At 55.0% G+C, this 17,971-nt stretch overlaps 1 protein-coding gene across 8 annotated transcripts in view; it reads right to left on the bottom strand.

The window, feature by feature from the left end:
* STIM1 (stromal interaction molecule 1) overlaps positions 1-17,971 on the bottom strand; it is a 103,676-nt gene that overhangs the window by 6,271 nt on the left and 79,434 nt on the right. For 2 of the 8 annotated variants that reach the window (XM_064441640.1, XM_064441641.1), the window contains exons 7-12: positions 17,567-17,744; positions 13,137-13,304; positions 11,927-12,027; positions 11,289-11,524; positions 9,280-9,360; positions 6,321-6,387 (exon numbers count right to left, since the gene is read on the bottom strand). In XM_064441640.1, the coding sequence (XP_064297710.1) occupies positions 6,321-6,387; positions 9,280-9,360; positions 11,289-11,524; positions 11,927-12,027; positions 13,137-13,304; positions 17,567-17,744 (831 nt within the window). Of the gene's footprint in view, positions 1-3,101; positions 3,540-3,563; positions 4,604-6,320; positions 6,388-9,279; positions 9,361-11,288; positions 11,525-11,926; positions 12,028-13,136; positions 13,305-17,566; positions 17,745-17,971 lie in introns of those variants that run through there. The other 6 variants (XM_064441642.1, XM_064441643.1, XM_064441644.1 and 3 more) reach the window with 5 other exon arrangements.

Raw genomic sequence — 17,971 nt, 5'->3', positions numbered from 1 at the left:
GCTCAGGGTGAAAGGCTCCGTGCAGACTCTGCTCAGCCTCACCGTACGGGTGAGGGAGCTCGGCAAGGCGGCAGGGCAAAGCCTTGGCCCGGAAACGCCGCTGACCTGAGCCAGGACTCCGGGCAGACAGGATCACCTCCAGGCAGCGCGGGCAGGTCCGCAGCGCCCGCCCGGACGCATGCCGGCCGACCCCATCAGGCCGGCGCGCCGCCGTGGCGGGGTCGGACCACCGCTTCCCCGGGGTCGCCGCCTTGGCTCACGAGCTTTGCCTGGGAACGGGGCTCGGCTGAGCTCGGCCGGCGGCCACCGAGCGACCTCCGTCGGGACCACGGTGCCGGAGCAGAGCAGCTGCTGCTGAGGCTCACCCGATGGAGAGGCCGAGCACCGCGCGACGCAGCGCGCCGTGGCCAGTAAAGCAGGTTTACACAGTAAGGCCGGCTTGCTTGAAATTCAACGTTGTAACTCCACCGAGGAATATTCTTTTCTGGTAAAAAAAAAAATCAACCCAACCTCTCTGCTGGCTGCCGTCATCACAAAGGTATCTGGGTGGGGGTCAGTGAAAAGAAATCCTTTTAAAAAACCCCCAAGATAATAGTAAATAGAGCAAAAAAAATTTTTTTAAACTGAGGCAACTTAAAAAAATGCCTTATTCGTGAAAGTGAGTTTTCTCCCTGCTGAGACCTGCAACTGCCCACTAGCTCGGGGGCCGTCCGGCGAGCCTCTCCCCCTCTCTCACAAGGTCCCGCACAGTTTTTAAATCCAGACGAGACAAAAGCAAACCCGTGGCTATGGCAGCGTGCGGAGAAAGTGACGACAGCAGATGGAGAAACATCCTCTGCTCCAGGAGGATTTTCTTCCCCTGAGCGCAGACGCTGGGAACCTGATCCTCGGACAGCTGGTCCTGCACCCCGGGGAGACGGAGGCGAAACGCCGCCTCTGGCCGACGCCGGCGCGAGCGGCTCGGAGCTTCCCTCGGAGCTCGCCGCAGCCTCCGCGCCTCCTCCTGGCACCGCTCTCGTGGCAACGGAGGGTCCCTGCGCATCAAGGGGTCGGGTTGGGGGGGGTCCACCTCCCCACTGCCGGCGTGGCTGTCGCTGCTCTTCCCCGGGGATGCCCTGCCCCGGGGCGGGCGGGCACCGTGCCCGGTGCTGCGCTCCATCCAGCCTTGTTGGATCATGTTTTTTTCTCCCTGGGCTTGCTGGCTTGCCGTCCGGAGTGGGACTGAAGGAGCTGATGAGGGGAAACGGCCTACAAGCACACACTTTTCAAATACCCCAAGGGTGCCAGGCTAACCCGTTTTATTAATAATTTACCCAGCTGTAACTCAGGAGTATATTCCCGAAGGGCTGAGGCAAGACGCCGTGACTGCTGACGCCTGCACGCCAAGAGGCGCATCAGCGGTGGGCAGCGGAGGAGACGCTGAGCGGCGGCGGCCCCCACGCTGCTCGGCGAAGCTGCGCTTCGACCCACGGCAGGCGCGACGTGCCGGAGCGCTTCGCCACGCCGGGCAGCGGCAGGGGACGGCCCTAGGGGCCGGCTGCGCCGCTATCGCACCCCGACAGCCGACGCACCAGGGCGGTCGGGCGCGCGGGTCCTGGGTCCCCGCTGTGGCACCCAAGGGCAGGGGCTGGTTTTTAGAACCGAACACCAGCAGCTGGAAACTTTTGCTGGGACTTTCTAGAGCCTGAAATGATCCTTTCTGGCAGCTCCCACAGGAAAGCGCACGACGTGGGAAGCGTGCGTCCACAGGGACGCGACTCCCTGGATGCAGCTGGCTTTGCCAGAGAGTGAGGAGGAGGAGATGCTCCCCAGCCCAGGGCTGGGACGAGAGGGGAGGAAAGAACATTGCCCAGATGTTGCTGGTCGTCTTGGATGAGGCTCAGACGAAAAGGGCTGGCCTGAGCCCTGCTCATTTTCACAAGGTTTACGCCCCTGAATTGGTACGGCACATTTTTAAGCGGAGACGCCGGCCCAGGGCACAGCCAGCCTCGATGGTATCACGGGAAGGTGCCTTCAGAGAAAGCGCTTCTGCGGAGCAGCGGGAGCTCCCAAACGTTCATCCCTCCTGAAAACCTCAGACCACCGACTGAACACGAAAATACCTGGGAGCCTCACTTAAGGCAGCGTGTTTCTCGATCCCAGCCGCACCGCCGCGGGGTTCAGCGCTTTTTCGAGGTAGCTGGGCACACTTAAAGCCTACGAAGCCCGAAGCTGACTGTGGAGCTACGTGCGCTGCTTTCGCCTGCGCTCCCTACCGTGCCGCTCCAAGAATCCGAACCAACCGCGGTGAACGAGAGGGTGAGAAAATGGGAATGGGCTGACTTGGCAAACAAAAGAAGCAGAGAGCAAAGCATGGAGTAAAGAAAGACTGGTAGTGGTGGAGGAAGAGGAGAGGGAGGGAGGATGATACAGAATAACTTCGTTTTTCCTCACTCTGCACCCCGTTGAATGCTCTCTCCTGGTGGGCTCCTGCTGTCCGCGCAGCCCAGCGCACCGGCTGCAGGAAAGCTTAGGAGCGGCTCACGGGCGTTTGACACTGAGGCAAGGCTTGGTCTACCGGCCTCACACAGACCTTGCTGCCTCGAGCACTCCCTGCCCTTTACCGAGAGCACCCGTAGCTGCAAGGCTAGTCCTTATATACCTGGCTGGCACGTGGCACCAGGGCAGCAAAGGCTTCCCCCCAGGCAGAACCAAACGTGCTGGACGGCTTGTTATTCTGCTGCGCTCAGTGCGGCACGGTCGGGGGCTTAGACACAGCCTCTACAACGCAAACCCAACCGTAATCTCTCCTGTAAGAGCCGTGAATTTACTCTTTTCACTGGATTACTACCACTCTCCTTTTGCTTTGGCTGCCTCCTCCCTTCCCCGCTGGAAAAGGGCCACCAGCGTGGGGATTCGGTCCTACGCTCCCATCTCCGTCAGGTTTATCCACGGGTACCACTTGAAGCAGGCACTGGCAGCAGAAACCTCTGTGAACACAGCACCCTCCAACCCCTCTCCCCCGCCCCGGGGACACCCAGTCCCCTTCATTAACATTAAAAAACACACATCAGCCTTCGAAATCAGAACAGCTCTGACCTTATTTGCACCGGATCCTCTGAAGCCAATTGCAAAAGAGAAGCAAACAGTGAGGAGTTCATGAAAGCGATTCACCGGCCACGCGCTGGCCTTGCCCGGAGAGAAGGTCCCTACCAGGTTAACCCCCAGCAGACTTTAGCACCGTCTACAGCTTGCACGGAGAAAAGCGACCCCCGAGCCTTCCTCCGGGGGAACGGCTTGTTTGAGACGATTTCTTTTGCGAGGTCTCGCCAACGTTGGCGTCTGCTGGATACGAGAGAGGCTAAAGCGATCCAGCAGCCCAACGCGCTCAAGGTAGCGCTCCCCTCCTACCGAGGGAGCCAGGCTTTTTTTTGGGTTCCATTTTCGTCCTTGGCAATGGCTCCCTGGCAGGCCTTTCTCAGCCTCAGCTTCCCCATCTGTTCTGCTTGCCTCTTTGGGAGGCTGCGGAGCTCGAGGGATGTATGTAAAGGCCTCCGAGACTGGTTACATAAAAGAGAAAGAGCAATACATTGGCTTGTGCTGTGGCGTGCCTTCGTGGCGGTATTTTTAGAGATCCGTCTAAGCAGGATCTGCTAACGATGCAGTCTGACAAGGAATTAAAAGCAACAAAATAAGAACGCATTCGGGCACCCAGTTCTTCATTTCTGTTTTCTGAAATGAACAGAGAATGGATGAGCATGGATTTTGGAGTCGTCTGCTATTGTGTAGCCGAAGCAAATCTTAGGGGAGAAGTTCTTACCCTGAAAAACTCCGTTGCTAAATCAGTTATCCTGCATCAACAGGTGGTCCTTGCTATGGGAACAGGGAGGAAGCAGCCCTACCCTCACCGAACGGTGACCAGTTCAGCTCTGACAAGCTACTAAGTGCACGGGGGGAATAAGACGACCTCAGTTATTCTCTCCCAACGACCTCCCAGCAGCATTGCCTTTTCTAACTGGGATGCCAAGGCCACACCACCTTTCCCTCTGCTGCTTGCAGGGGAGCCTGCAGGATCGAGACTTTAACCTGGTCAGCAATTAAGTGCATCACAGGCTTCAGCCGAGGAAAAGAAAAATCCTCTTTATGCAGCTATTTTAGAGACAGTACATCAGCCTTCGAGCTCGCGGGACAAGCCCTCCTTCCTACAGAGGCAGGAAGGTCGATGGTAAACAGGGACTGTGTGATGTTACCAGAAGCATCCCCACCTTTTATCAGTCAAACTGGGACAGCTGCAACCGAACTCAAATCGGCAGGAATTAATCTACATTTTAATTATGCTGCTTCTCGTAACCCCAAAACAAATATTACTAAATTAACCAAGAAGTTGCTCTTTAATCGTCTGTTGTGGAGCAGGTGCAGCAACTTCCCCCCTCCTCCTCCGATGCTCCAGAATCCATCATCTGCCCGGGGCGTTACAGGCGCTGCCTCCGCAGCCCGGGCGCGGGGTGCGCTGGTCCCGCCGCCAGCGGCTCCGACACGCACGCGTTAGCGAGGGGGGAGGCATCCCAAACAGAGGCTGCGTAAACGACGTCAGGGGAGAGCCGAGGCCCGGGGTCAGAGGTACCTACAGATATAGGAATAATGGTACAACGTGCCGGGACGAATGAAGATGTGGCGACCCGGAGTGTTGTCCTGCCTGGATAAATACACGTGGAAGGACGTTGCCCCTCATGGCTTCCTCACTGAGAGACTTCCAGCCTTTTCCCAGAAGTCTGTTCCCTAACGCTGAGGATAAGGAGACTATTTTTGATTTTACCAAGGAGAAAGCGCAGAACAGAGAGCTGAAGTGACTCGGCCACGGTCACAGGCAGCTCCCCGGCAGGGCGGGAGGACGCGGCTCCCTGGCGGCCCATCGCAGCCCTTCCACCGGCTGCTTCAGCGCCAACCCCTCGGCACCGAGCGCCTGCAACGCCCCCGAGCTAGAGACCGCGCACCCCGCTCGCACCTTGGCCGAGGGGCTAAACCAAGCCTCTGAGCGGACGCAGGCTCCAACAGCGCCCTGGAGCCGGGTGCATCCGTGAGCGTGGGGCGAGGGCCTCCGCCGGCTGCTGCCCGGGGGCCTCGTTCGGGGGAAAGCCACCCGCGGCTGCCCAAGGCACGCGATCTGCCGGAGGCCCCCTCGCAGTTCGACCAGATGGGATTCCCGCATCTATGGCCCAAGCCAGTCCTTCGCCCCTCTAACACCGGCGCGGTGAATCAGGAGAGCTCAGGGATTTAGGGATGTGGGGGACCACCAGTCCCTTGGGTCCTATCGCGCGCGCATCTCCGCAGAGCCATCGCCTGCCGGCGGTTACCACTGAAAGGGGCCAAGTTAAAGCCACCGATCCAGCACTAAGAAGCTCCAACTCCCTCGTTATTCAGACGTTCCTTAGCCAAAACACAACCTGCCTCATCCCCTGCCAGAACAGAGGCACAGAGTCACTCTGAGACACAAAATTCCCGAATGCTGCTTTTTGCCACCTCTTAAAGCACCATTTTCAAAACCCTCTGGCAGCACCAACTACTACCCCGCAGTATCTACCCATCGTGTTGCCTTTGCAATTCGCTTGTGAAGACCCCAGGTAAGTCAAGGCTTCAAATAAGGTCAGTGTTTGTTTGGTTAGTTGTGTTACCTTTGTTCTCCCAGGTGCGCCACCCAAGCGAAAGACTGACTTATTCAGCGACAACTGAGCGCCCAGGAATTCTCATTTGCTTAGCTACGGTTAAACAACAGCACCTCCTTGGGTTATGCACCCTCTGAGTTCGCAGATATGGGAATGGACCACGGAGCACTCCTTAGAGGGTCCACTGGCACGGGAGAGCCGTTGGAGAAACAAACGTGTGGATAAATAATGAAACAAAGGCCGAAAAGGAAAGGGCACAAGGACTGTAGGAGAAAGAGCACCCGAGCAAGCAGCAGCTCGAGGGGCAGCAGGCAAGAGGGAGCTAGAAAAGAAACAGCAATATACCCAAAGCTCTCAGTGCGACAGCGAACTCCAGAGGTGACATCAGGAGGGGGCAGATCAGGGATGGAGTCCATCTGAAGGAAATAAGAGGAGGTGGTGTGATGGTAACAGATAGGGTGGACATGGCAAGCAGGAGCAGATGCAGAGATGGTGGATGAGGAGCAAGAGGTGGAAGAGGCGGTGGTGGCAGCAGATGGCGGGCTGGTGCCGGGAAGGTCGCAACTGAAAGACTGTCCAGAGGAGAGGCTGTGCATTCGACGGAGAGAGACTCTGCCTGCCCGGTAATGGGCAGCTTGGCCCGACTCATTCTGGCCTTGCACATAACTCTCTACCAACCTCTGAGATCCGTGGGCGTGCTGTGGGTCCACCAGGCGCTGGCGAACTGTGCTGGGCAAGGCAGGAGCTGTAACGAGAGAAAGGGGAGAACCCTGAAGGCAGCTGGAAAGAGACTGCACGTCAAATCAGCGAGGAGGCACCGCGACAAAGCTGCCACCCACGGCCAGGGCGACGCACCACACGCCTCCTCGCGCCGGGCCGCTTGCTCGGGCCGCTGCAGCCACCCCGCCTCGTGCTGTAAGCACTCGGGTTTAATGCAGAAGAAGCATTAAGCTGGTGCTATTGCTTAACATGCCAGATTAACGCCCAGCCCATGAAAAAATTACACCTGACGTTCCTGATAGAGGTGCTTTCTGAACACCTTATCTGATCATCTTGCTTGAAGCAGAAACTGGCTGCATGATTCATCCTACCCAACCTGACATCGGAGCTACCACCCAGGCTCCCTTTATAGTAAACGTGAAGAAGTCGGTACTCGCAGGGCATGATTCATTTCATCCTAACGCAGACACCCAAATCGCTCAGATGCTTCATGCCTTGGTAGTACTATTTCCCTACACGGGCTAAAAAAGGAGCCTCCGGTGACCAGTTCAGATGTAGGCACCTCAAGCTGGCGGGGCGAGCTCCGCTCCCGGAGCTCAGCTCTGCTCCTCTTCCAGCACCGTCGCGCCGGTGCAGCTGCTGGAGCAAGGAGCAGGAGCGCCTTGCACCTTCCCGCAGGGCTGAGCGGCTGGGACACGTGCCACGTGTATGGTAACTATGGTATTAACTGGGTAGGCACAGGCTTCCGTCATCAGTCCACACGTGAAATTACGGCTCTGGTCCAAAAGTGGTATCATCTGTTTAGTCTGTTTGATAATTAGCTTACTGGTCAGAGGGATGCTCGGCTTGAAAAATACTTCTCTCTAATTGCAAATTCATCTTGGTTTGGAGAAACGAACCCGACTGCCTCCTTCAGTGCACTGTCACCAGCTAATTAACAGCTTTTACAGATCGCAATGATCCTTCTGGCCACGTAGCCTTACCTGTCAGGTAACGGAGGCCAGAGAGCTCAGCCAGTTGTCTCTGCACGAAGCCTGCACTACCTCTGCCCCACGCCTACACGCTGAGCCGGGGCCAGAGGGTCGCCTTCGGAGAGGCGACGGAGGCACACGCGGGGATCTCTGCACGCTCGCTGCCGTGGGCAGAGCGTTACGCGTGGGAAAAGGCTCAGACAACCGGACTGGTGGTATTTAATCCACCAGCTGTAATTTCCATACAAGATGTTCCTTCTTTTGCAGGAGATAAGGTGTTCAGGATCGTTCAGGATTTCTTATATTCGTAAGAAATAAATGTAAAAATGGTTAAAAAGGTGGACAGAGAGGAAAGCTAAGAGATGGAGTAGAAGGAGAGCTCCTTCGGGAATCGAAGAACCAGCAAATCACTGCTATAAAAGCCATACGACTAGGAAATTAGGATCTCCTGCAGCTCATCAACAGCTCAGGTACTGACGGATCACCACAGGGGCGTATTTCCAGTGGAAGAAGGAACAAGCAGGAATAATTCAGGCAACTTTGCTGCTTCCACATCCCCAAGGTTAATCACCGTTTCCCTCGCAGGGTCCCACCGCCCAGGTTTGCTACCTCTTGCTTTACTCGCCGCCCGCCTGCGAACCTTGCGCTGGAGCTCTTTATACCGTCCACTTTATAGCTCAAGATATTTTTTTTCCCCTCTCTTGAGAGCTCCAGAGCCAAAATTAAGTGAAATCAAGTCACACGCAGTCAAGGTGGGGAAAAAAAATCCCTTGCTTTGGCGGGGAGTGCAAAAAACCGATCAGAGGAGGCGAGGGGGAGAGTGTCAAACCGGAGGCTGTTCCAGCTCTCCTGCTGTGCCTCTGCAGCAGCAGCGCTGCTAACTAAGGCAGCACGGACAGGAATAGCACAGCTGATCCCTCCTTGCCCGCTGCTGGCAGGGCTACAGTTTAGAAGAGGGGTCTCAGTTCGGGGGCCACCAGGGATCCAAGCTCTGCGGAGTAACTGACCAGGGGATTACGGGTTTCCGCTCAGGTTTCTTTTTCTCCTGGGCCATGCTTTTCTCCTGGAGGGGTTTGGGGTTTTATTTACCTGGTGTTCCACTCCTCACTTACCAGCTTGACCCCTCACACCTTTGCGTTCTCCTTTTGCGTGGTTTACCCTGCGACAAGCACAGGACCGAAGGCTGAGACCTCGCCGGAGCCCCAGCGGACCCTCGCTTCCCACAAATACCGTTCCACTCCAGACACGCACATGCCAACGTTCGCCAAATAACCTGCCCATCGTCTCGAGGGAGACCACCACCACGCAAGCCCTAACCAACGCCAGCACGCAGCCTGGCCTGCTGCTCGTCCTCCTCCATCGGCAGCACCCCGCGAAGGGAAGGCTTCCAGCCGAAAACAGGAGGCTCGGGCTGAGCGTGCCATCCCCACGGCCCCGGCACCAGGGGACAGATTAGCATAATAGGTGGCATTGCTCGATTTATTTAAGGATACCGAGGGAAGAAAGGCACGGCAATCAGCAGCAGCCCCCACGGGGAGGGATCGGGGTCAGCCTCGGTTGGCAGCGGAGGGGCTGCGAGCAAAGCCTGCCTGGAGGAGGAGGTGGGATGGGAAAGGGAACGTTATCACCTCCTCCTGGCCTAGCCTGAATCCTTAATCTCCACCTCAGGGGTAAAAACAAGCAAAAACAACCCACCAGATTTCATAACTGGCTTTTTCTTAAGAAGCAAAACCCAAGAGCACGTGAGAACTACAGCTAACTGTGATTCTTCTTCATCCCACCAGGCTCTTCCCAGGGGTTAGTAAAGATGCTGATGACTCAGTGAAGAGAGGTAAATTCATTAGTTTTCCGTGCCAGAAAGTTGGAAAATTTGTGTATGTATTTTAGTCCAGAAAAAGGGCAGAGGGTAGAACAAAAAATTAAAATATAATCAAAGAGAACCAAACCAGGGTATTTCCAGAGGGACTGATCCTCCGAGGACAGAGACGAGCGGTCACTGAACCTGCGCCCGAAAAGCCAGGCTGCGTCTGGGATGGGCCAAGCGGGTGTGAACAGGAGAGAGAAAAACGTGATTTACCGGGAGAATCGTCACGGGCAGCCAGCAACACCCCCAGGACATCTGGGGAGGAAAAACCGCCCTTCTTTTCTGAAGCATTTTTTTTTGTACACAAAGAAAGGGACATCCCCTAGGGGAAGGCAAGCGCTCCCTGCCTGGGGAACCTGGGTGCCCCGCGCTTGCTCCGTGACGTTCTCGCCCGCCGGGGCGCAGATCAGCGCGGAGGCAGGCAGGCTCGCCCCCGATCGCTGCAAGCGCAAAAATCTCACTCGACGTGTCTCAAGCAAGGCATGAGGAAGCTGAGACTTAAAATCTTGGGTGAAGGCTCATGCCTTACACAGCTCACCCTCAGGGACTTCAGACATCGCTCCCACTAATAACCCGGCTTGCGTCGTTGCAAGTCTTTCATTAGAGCTGTCTGGCTTGGTTTCTAAGGGTAACTGATAATCACAGAGGCTACTAAGTAGGACACCGTTTCTGGTTGATGCTTTAAACTTTCCCTATGCACACCCAACCCCGCAAACCACCCGCTCCAGCCCCCACGCCTGCTCAGCCCTGGAAACACGCCAATACCCCATTCCTCCTGCAAGCTACCCAAATCCTCGGTGCTCTGCCTCCATCGCCCTGAGCCCGACCTCAGCACTCGCCTCCAGGCCGTCACAGCATTTAACCAGAGCCTGAAGCCACGAGGGAGGGATGGCGATGGCACGTACAGGCACCTCCTGTCACGCACTGCTGACCCCGACACTCCTCTCTTCCTCGTCCCTGCCTCCTACTCAGTTAAGTAGCCTTTTGATGAAGTCCTCACTAGGAAGTGACCCGAATCAGACACAACCAAGAGCGCTAACGCTGTCGGCACCGGCTGCCCTCTCCCAGCCGGAGCTCGGAAAGCTGTGCTCTAGCCACGTGCTGCTCCCAGACCGCTGTCGCTGAGCGGCTGGAGCTGCTCTCCAGGCCTCCCGTTCTCTTGTGCAATAGCTAGAGATAGGAAACTGTATTTGGGAAATGCCTTTTTGAGAAAAGCAAGGCCAAATCTGGGTCAGCTGAACACGGGAACAGTAAGTAGTCAGGACTGACACAAAACCTCTTCCAGAGAAGGAGACAGCCTTCGCTTAATCCAAGAGCTCAGCACTTGGGAGAGGAACAGGCACAGGGTGACCCAAGTTCGCTCCCTTGCTCGGAGAGGTCTGGGCTCATGGGAGCAGGACCACCCGCCCTCCCGCTCCAGCAGCCCCGTTCCTGCCTGCGGGAGTTGATGCACTTTGTGCACGAACCGTCACCGACAGGGAGGGGGAGACCGCCCGCCTCGGCGACCCCAACACGCGCACGGGAGACGGGCACTGGGGCTTCAGTCTTTGCCCCAGGAAACCTTTAACAGGTCGTTACGGGGAGGCAGCATCACCACAACAGACGCTCCTCCCCGCAGAGTGGCACGAGGTGCAAGTCCAGAGCTGTGCATGAGGAGGGGATGTCTTCAAGTCCTTTTATATCCCAAAACAAGGGCTCTAGCCAAGGGGAGATCGGGACAGGGCACTTCATTTCCCTTTCTCGCTTTTGTGAGTCTAGCCCACGCCTTTGGGTTTGGGTTTTGTTTTGTTTTTTTTTTTTAAATACTTAGACTCAGCGAGTTCAACAGAACAGCATACGTATGATCAAATGATCATCTACAAATTCTAGCTCTGCTGGAATTAACAGGCTCGAAGCAACCCCAGCAGTGGTGGTCTGGCACTTACGGACATTCCTGACCCCTCACAACTAACAATTTGCCTTTTGTCATTTTAAAACCAACCTAGACACCTCAGTGCCCCCTAACACGCTTGAACTACGGTTCCAGGTCTGCCCCACGCGGCGGCTCGGCCGACGCAGGCTCACCACGCGCACCTGACACGGACTACGTACATTGTATGGACATGGGAGACACGATCTCTTCGTCCAAATCGTCCACGTCATCGGTCATGATGAAGTGCGAGGGGTTCGGCCGTGGGGTGCCCATCCAGCTGGGGTCAATGTTAAGGGCTGACGCCAGGGTGTGGATGCCCGGGTTGTTGACGATCTGGAAGCCGCAGAGCAGCTCTATCTGCTGCCAGCGATGCAGGCGCTCCCGCAGCGCAGCCGTCACTTCGCTCAGCGCTTGCCTGGAAGCAAGGTCCAAACACGGAAAAAATGTAGGGAATGAAGGAAAAACACACCATAAACTGTCTGAAACAGGGAGCCTAGTGCTTCAGCTTTGCACCCCGATACTTGAGGCATCTTTCACTCCATTTTCAGGAATGCAGGAATGAGAAAAAAGCCAGCAATGACTGAAATGCCCGGGGATAATCGCTTAACAACACTGCAGCCTCCTGAATCCTCATTTTGACAGGATTTTTAATTGCCCTACATAACTGCGATTTCTTGTGTCACACAGATAAAATTAAAAGGTTATTGATTAAAAGCAGCAAGCCCTACCCCAGCTAACTAAAGTCAACAGAGCAAACGTTCAGCAAAATGAGACCGAGGCAGGCAGAAATAAGGGAAGGTATTAGGTAGATACTCACTTTGCAGTTAAGATTTTATGATCAACATCATCTAGAGATGAGCTGTGAGCAACATGAAATGTTCCAAACAGGGTGTTTCGCTTCTTTTTGATTTTTTCAGCCTGGAACATCAACAGAAAAAGGTCACAGGAAGAAGACAACCTTATGTCTCCTCCAGGACAAGAACATCCTGGATGAGCCGAGACAGAAATAGCCCCTGCAGCTGTTTGCACACACGTAAATAGTGTGAATTGGGATTTTACTGAAGGATGTTATTCTTCCTAACACGGTGGGTGAGGAATTTGCCAGCAGCGAGTAAGCAGGTTGTGGGTTTCAGGTTCCTCCTTGGCCCTTCTCCTGATCGCCCAAGAGTTGAGGGAACTGAACCAGCTACTTCATACAGCAAATGGCTCTCTCATAGAGCCTTGTTTTGTCTTTCCCGCGAGTAAACCTTCAGAGAAACACTGTTAATGCCCCAGGGTTGTTGGTTTGGGGAGGTTTTTTGTTTTGGGGCTGGGTTTTTTTGCCTCCCCTCTGCGGCACAGTGTATATTCAAAATCAAAGTCGCCACACGCAGCGCTCTGGTTCACAGATCCAGTGGCATTAACCCGACACTTGCAAAAGACAAACCACGGATGTGGACCTGAGAACTGACACAGCGAAAGGAAAACCACTGAAATGTTAAAACGTTCAGAGCAAAAGCATATTAAGGCAGACAAATTTTTCCGCGCTGCCAGCTCTGACCGCTGTGCACGTCCACAGAGACAAACGCGTGCTACAACAGCTTCCCTGCAGCTCATCGCTTTTTGGTTGGCACAGAAAATTTTAAACAACGGGGAATACAGAAATGGTTCATCGCTGCAGACCGCGTGCACGTGTTAGAAGTGTTGTGGCCCGTGCACGTAAATCACGGAGAGCAGGGATGATGCTTAACAGGTGCAAACCCTCCTGCTCGCTGCCTCTCCCAGTGCTGCCGCGCGGGCAGCAGCTCATACGCTGCACCTTCCCCGGGCTCCAGCCCGCTGACGGCAGGCTAACGCAGCGGACGGCTGCTGCGCCCTCAGAGGCGACGGCTCCGTATCCCTTCCAGCCCCTACTTACACCTCTGCGAACGTCTGCGCAGCACAAACGCAAATATAAGGCGTTAAAAGGGAAATAAGGTGCAGAGAAACCAACCGTGCGGGTTTCAATCCCCAAACCTTTCCCCGGGACAGGACGCTGGAATTCTCACCCCTTCCTTGGCCACCAGCAGCTGCTTCTCCGCGTTCTGTTTCTTGATGTTGTAGTACTGGACCTCCACCTCGTGCGTCAGCTGGAGCCACTTCTGCAGGGCCTCGGGCGCAGCCCAGCTGCAGTGGGACTCCAGCTCCTTCTCGGCGTTCTTGAGCGCCATCCGCACCTGGGGGAGAAGCGGCCGGCGCGGCGTTGCAGCAGCGGCGGGGACAGCCTGCCCTCCTGCAGGGCCACCCCAGCCGCTGGCTGCCAACCCGGCGCCTTTAAGGCACCAGAAAATAGTAAAAAAAGAACAAGGACGACTCCATGCAACTGAACCGTACTCATGGCAGAGCGTTAGGAGAGGTGGCGTCCTGGTGCTGCGGGCTCGTGGGAGCGCGGGGCGCAGCAGGGCAGCCATCTGACAGACAAGGCTGCTGCTCGGGTGACCAGGACACCCTACAGTGCTCTCCTTTGGCCCTAAAGGTGAGCTCCTTCCTCAGAAATTTCCAGCCACGGCGGTGCTGTCCTGCCTCAGCACCTCAGCTCGCAGGAAGGGAAGGCACAGCTGACCTGGTCTACCTCTTCACATCGGCTCCTGTGCCTCGCGACGCACGAGCCGCATGCAAACCCTCCGGAGCTGACAGCACGATGCGCAAGTTAGAACTTGACGTTAGGCAGAACAGAACCATAGAATCATTAAGGTTGGAAAAGACCTCTAGGATCGTGACGTCCGACCACCAGCCCAACACTACCATGTCTCCTAAGACAAGGTAGGGATATTCAGGGTGCTCATCTTAGCCTCCAGAGATCTCTGCAAAGTTTGCTGCCTGCCTGCGGGTCTGCAAAACGCACAGATTCTCCTCCTGAGGCAGAACTGCTGACAAGACTGTGCAGGCAATCGCCTTTTTTCTCTGCAGCTACTGAGCCAAACAGAGGGAGCTTGTCAAGAGACAACTTTCACACTGGAGCAAGATGATAAAAATATTTAGACACAAAACATGTGCTGCTTGGTCAGGAAAAGAAATAACACGTCTGGAATTGGCAGTTTCTGTAGCTTTCTGGGGGACTCTCCTTCCATCCCAGCTCACACGCCATCGGTCTGGTCTCCTCCACACACTCACTTATCCTGCTGGAGATGGGAGCGATTACAGAATTAGAAGAAAGTGGGTGTCAAGCAAGTTGAAGATACTAAAGCCTTACGTAAAAGCATCGGGTGCTAGAGACCATCAAGAATTAACGCTTCTCTTCCATTACACATGATGTGGAGGGACTTTGATAAACCTGAAGCCTGACACAAGCCCTGCAAGAAGTTAACGTGTTCCGTACTGGAGAAACCGACGGCGACCGCAGCTCGGAGCTGCCGCGATGCCGGGGCAGCGCAGCGGTGGTGGGACCGGACTACCCTTCAACCACAGCTCCTCCAAGCTCAGGAGGGGAATGCGTGGTTACATACTCTACAACAGATCTTGTTGCTGTTAAAATAAAAGCCAACCCTAAGCACCTTCAAGAGCGTTCGCTGCCCCAGCCAGCCCTGGCCCACCAAGGCAGGCCTTCCCCTAACGGAGGTGGCGCTGGGAGGAAGGGTCCAGCTACGGCACTGCCACACGCCGTCAGGGCTCACCGCGACGATGCCTGGATAACGCCTGTCCCGTTTGCTCCTTCAGGGCCCAGGTCTAAGAGGCACAGGGGCACCGGGAGCATCCAGCGGCCTGCTCGGGCTCTGCACCAGACCCTTCCAATGCCCGCCGCGCGCCTCCCACAGCCGTGCTTACACCCGCCCTCGCCCGATGCCGGTGCCTCTTCGTCTCCCACAGAGCCACAGCCACAAGCGGACTGAAGGCGAGCATATTTTTTTTTAAGAGACTGCTCAAACTTGGATCTTTTCCCTTAACGCGTTATTTAACTCAGTCACGTCTCACCAAGTCTGGCATAGGCGTAACTTGTAGCGAGCCAAAAGCACCAGGTTACACACAGATATTTGAAATCCCATATTTTATCCTGGAGTACGTCCATCTAGAAGTACCCGGGAGGCACTGCACAGAAGAGGTCAGCTACTTATACCGCTTACGGGTGATTTAGTCCTGTGTTGAACATAACATCACCCAAATCCTTCAAAAAGTTACAAATTCAGAATCGCAGACCCCAGGAAGGTCTGGTTTTTCCCCTCTGACACCAGCGGCACCAGGCGCTGCTCCCGCCCCAGGCAGAACCCTGAGCACGATCCACAAGCGTCTGGGATTTAGGAATACGGGGGATGAGCGGGAAGGAAACCTGCCACCAGGTATTTGGGGTAGAGGAGTGCTCAAAATATTTAGAGGAACACTTTTATGGAATGGTGGAAAAGGGAAGCAGTGCAGAACGACAGCCAAGGACCAGTGGTTGAGATGAGCCATCATACAGCAGTGTCCAAAACACAAACCCTCTTGGGTCTGCAGGGGAGCCAGCACAAACAGGAGTCACTTCGTGTGTCTACGTTCTCCTGTGAAGATCTCCAAGATCTCATTTTGACAACTAAGAGCAACAATTTACGGAGCAAGGAACGCCCTCTGGGTCTGCAGCCCTGGCGGGGTCCGTGGTCTGGGGGAGGCTGACCTAGCGAGGGGAGCGGGTCGGTACGAACAACCCGGTACGGGAGAGCCCCATCCCAGAAATACACCGCTTCTCCATCTCATCCGCCCGGCTCCAGCAGGAGCTTCCAAACCCTCCGCTGTCCTTTCAGTGATAAGAATCAACTGGTGCAAATGAAGGTCTTGTTTTTATATTCCCTGGGACCCAAGAATATCTTAAAATCGGATGAGTTTTACGGTCAGCAGGAGTGACTGGTTAATGTTATCTGTGGTCTACAGCTCGCTGGGACGGTGACCAGGTTATAATCACACAGTGTGGGTCAGGTGGATAAAACCAATACTCACCCTGTCAACGCATCCCTCCCGAAGGCCTCTAAGAAACAACAGAGCGGTTAAGTCACCTCTGGCTTTTCGGATTTCTTAACAAACGTAAAGCGGAGGGGGAAGCGGAATGGACGAGACCCTGCCTTCTCCAAAAGCCAGGAGCAGGTCGGGTACGGGGGCCTGGGGTTACAAGAGGAAGGCTACACGCCCTTATTTAATGACCTGCAATACGACACGACCAAACTTGTGCGTGCGTGAACACAGATGCCCCAACGCACGTCCCGTCCCGTCTCTGAGCTCAGCGACTCTCTGGAGGGGCTGGATGGCCGGTTGGCAGGAATGATGTCGGATCACGAGAGCAAAGCCGGTAACGGGCGCCTGCGGCTGCCTGGGCTGTTGCTATTCCAAGCAGGAAGGAAATTTGCTGTTTGCTGACTATTTGCATAGCGAGGCTGCAGCGCCCCGTGCCTCCCTGGTTACCCGATGGGCCAGGACATTTGTTTCTCCCTTACCAGTGGAAACCCTTGATTCTTGTCTCGTTGCCTTCCCCGTTCTCCATGGTGGCATAAAAGACCGGGCACGGTCAGGCTGGGAGGATACGCTGATGGCCTCAGAATATCCAAGGTACTGGCTTGGCTCATGCAATTCTGGCTCACACAACTCAGTTTGAACTGATCTTTACATTGAAGTCAGATAAGAACTGCCCCTCAGGTGAAATAGGAAGCAGCAACTTGAACTTCCTCTGCAGGTAAAATTCCCAGATGCTCGCTCTTTGCCCTGTTATTCCCTATGCCTTTTGTTACAGGTCTCAGGGTTTTTAGATGTAGGATTGGGAATGCTTTTTCTGACCTACGGCAAATTATTTTACAAATGCTCTGTGTGTCCTGGACCCAACAGGTTTCATTTTTGCCAGCAGCAGCATTATATGGAATATTCTGTCTAGGCCTACATTACGATATGTAGCTTGGGGACGTATTTTCCTGCTAGTTTAAACTTAAAACTAACAATTTTGAGACTTGCATATGATCCCTAACCTTGCTGTAAAGATTCTAACCTAGTGCTAAATTTCCTTGGATGGATATTTCTATCGTACACCTCTCTGATCCACCAGAAAACACGGTAAGCACAACCGACCTCACTCTAAATCTCTCCTAAAACCATGAGTAGATACAAAAGGAAAAAGTAAAGAATGAACTTATGGTTTGGAGTGGGAGTTAGAAGTCATCAGAGGGGTGCAGCTACAGGTCAAGTTCAACACCTCTCCTTCTGCAGGGCAAGCTAGGACGGCGTGCGGCAGCAGCACATCGCTCTCGAGGCAGCGCCCGCCCACTCCCTGCTGCCCAACACACACACGCACGGCTATAGAGTATAGGGGACGCGTAACGTGGAGCCGTGGAAGAAATACTTGGATCTTTCCCTCCACAGAGGGAGGGGAAAAGCAAACGCGTAAGAGCGTTACAAGCAGAACATCACTGGATCCACGGGAGGATGAACTTCCTACCGCTCTTGCTGGCACGTCTCGCCTGTAAGTGCATCCCCCTGGCTGAACCCTTACCTGCTCCAGTTCTTGTTCGGCGTATTTCTGCCTGCTCAGTTCGTTCTCCGTGCCCTCCCGCAGTTCTCGGAGCCGGTGCGCCTCCTGCTTGGCGATGCTGATCTCATCTTGCAGCTTCTTCTCCAGGTGCACCTTTTCCACCTCCACAGAGCGATGCTCCTCCTGAGCCTTCTGCAGCCTGCAACACACAGAGACCGAGAGCCCAGTGCCGTGCGTGGCGGGCTGCCTGCGCGCGGCCACCGCGACGGGCTGGCCGGCCACGGCCTCGACCGACCCTGCTCTTATTTACTCTGTGCTGATGCCAACAGAGGTCTGTCTTTGCATAGTCAAGGAGAAAGTTCACCATGCCCAGGAGGAAACTGAATTGTCTACTCCACAGCCTCAACTTTACTTCATTTATTAAAT

Source organism: Phalacrocorax carbo, chromosome 1, assembly GCF_963921805.1.
Source record: "Phalacrocorax carbo chromosome 1, bPhaCar2.1, whole genome shotgun sequence".
Taxonomy (NCBI): domain Eukaryota; kingdom Metazoa; phylum Chordata; class Aves; order Suliformes; family Phalacrocoracidae; genus Phalacrocorax; species Phalacrocorax carbo.
The sequence above is the reverse complement of the archived record's forward strand: the minus strand, read 5'-3'. Positions and strand labels throughout refer to the sequence as shown.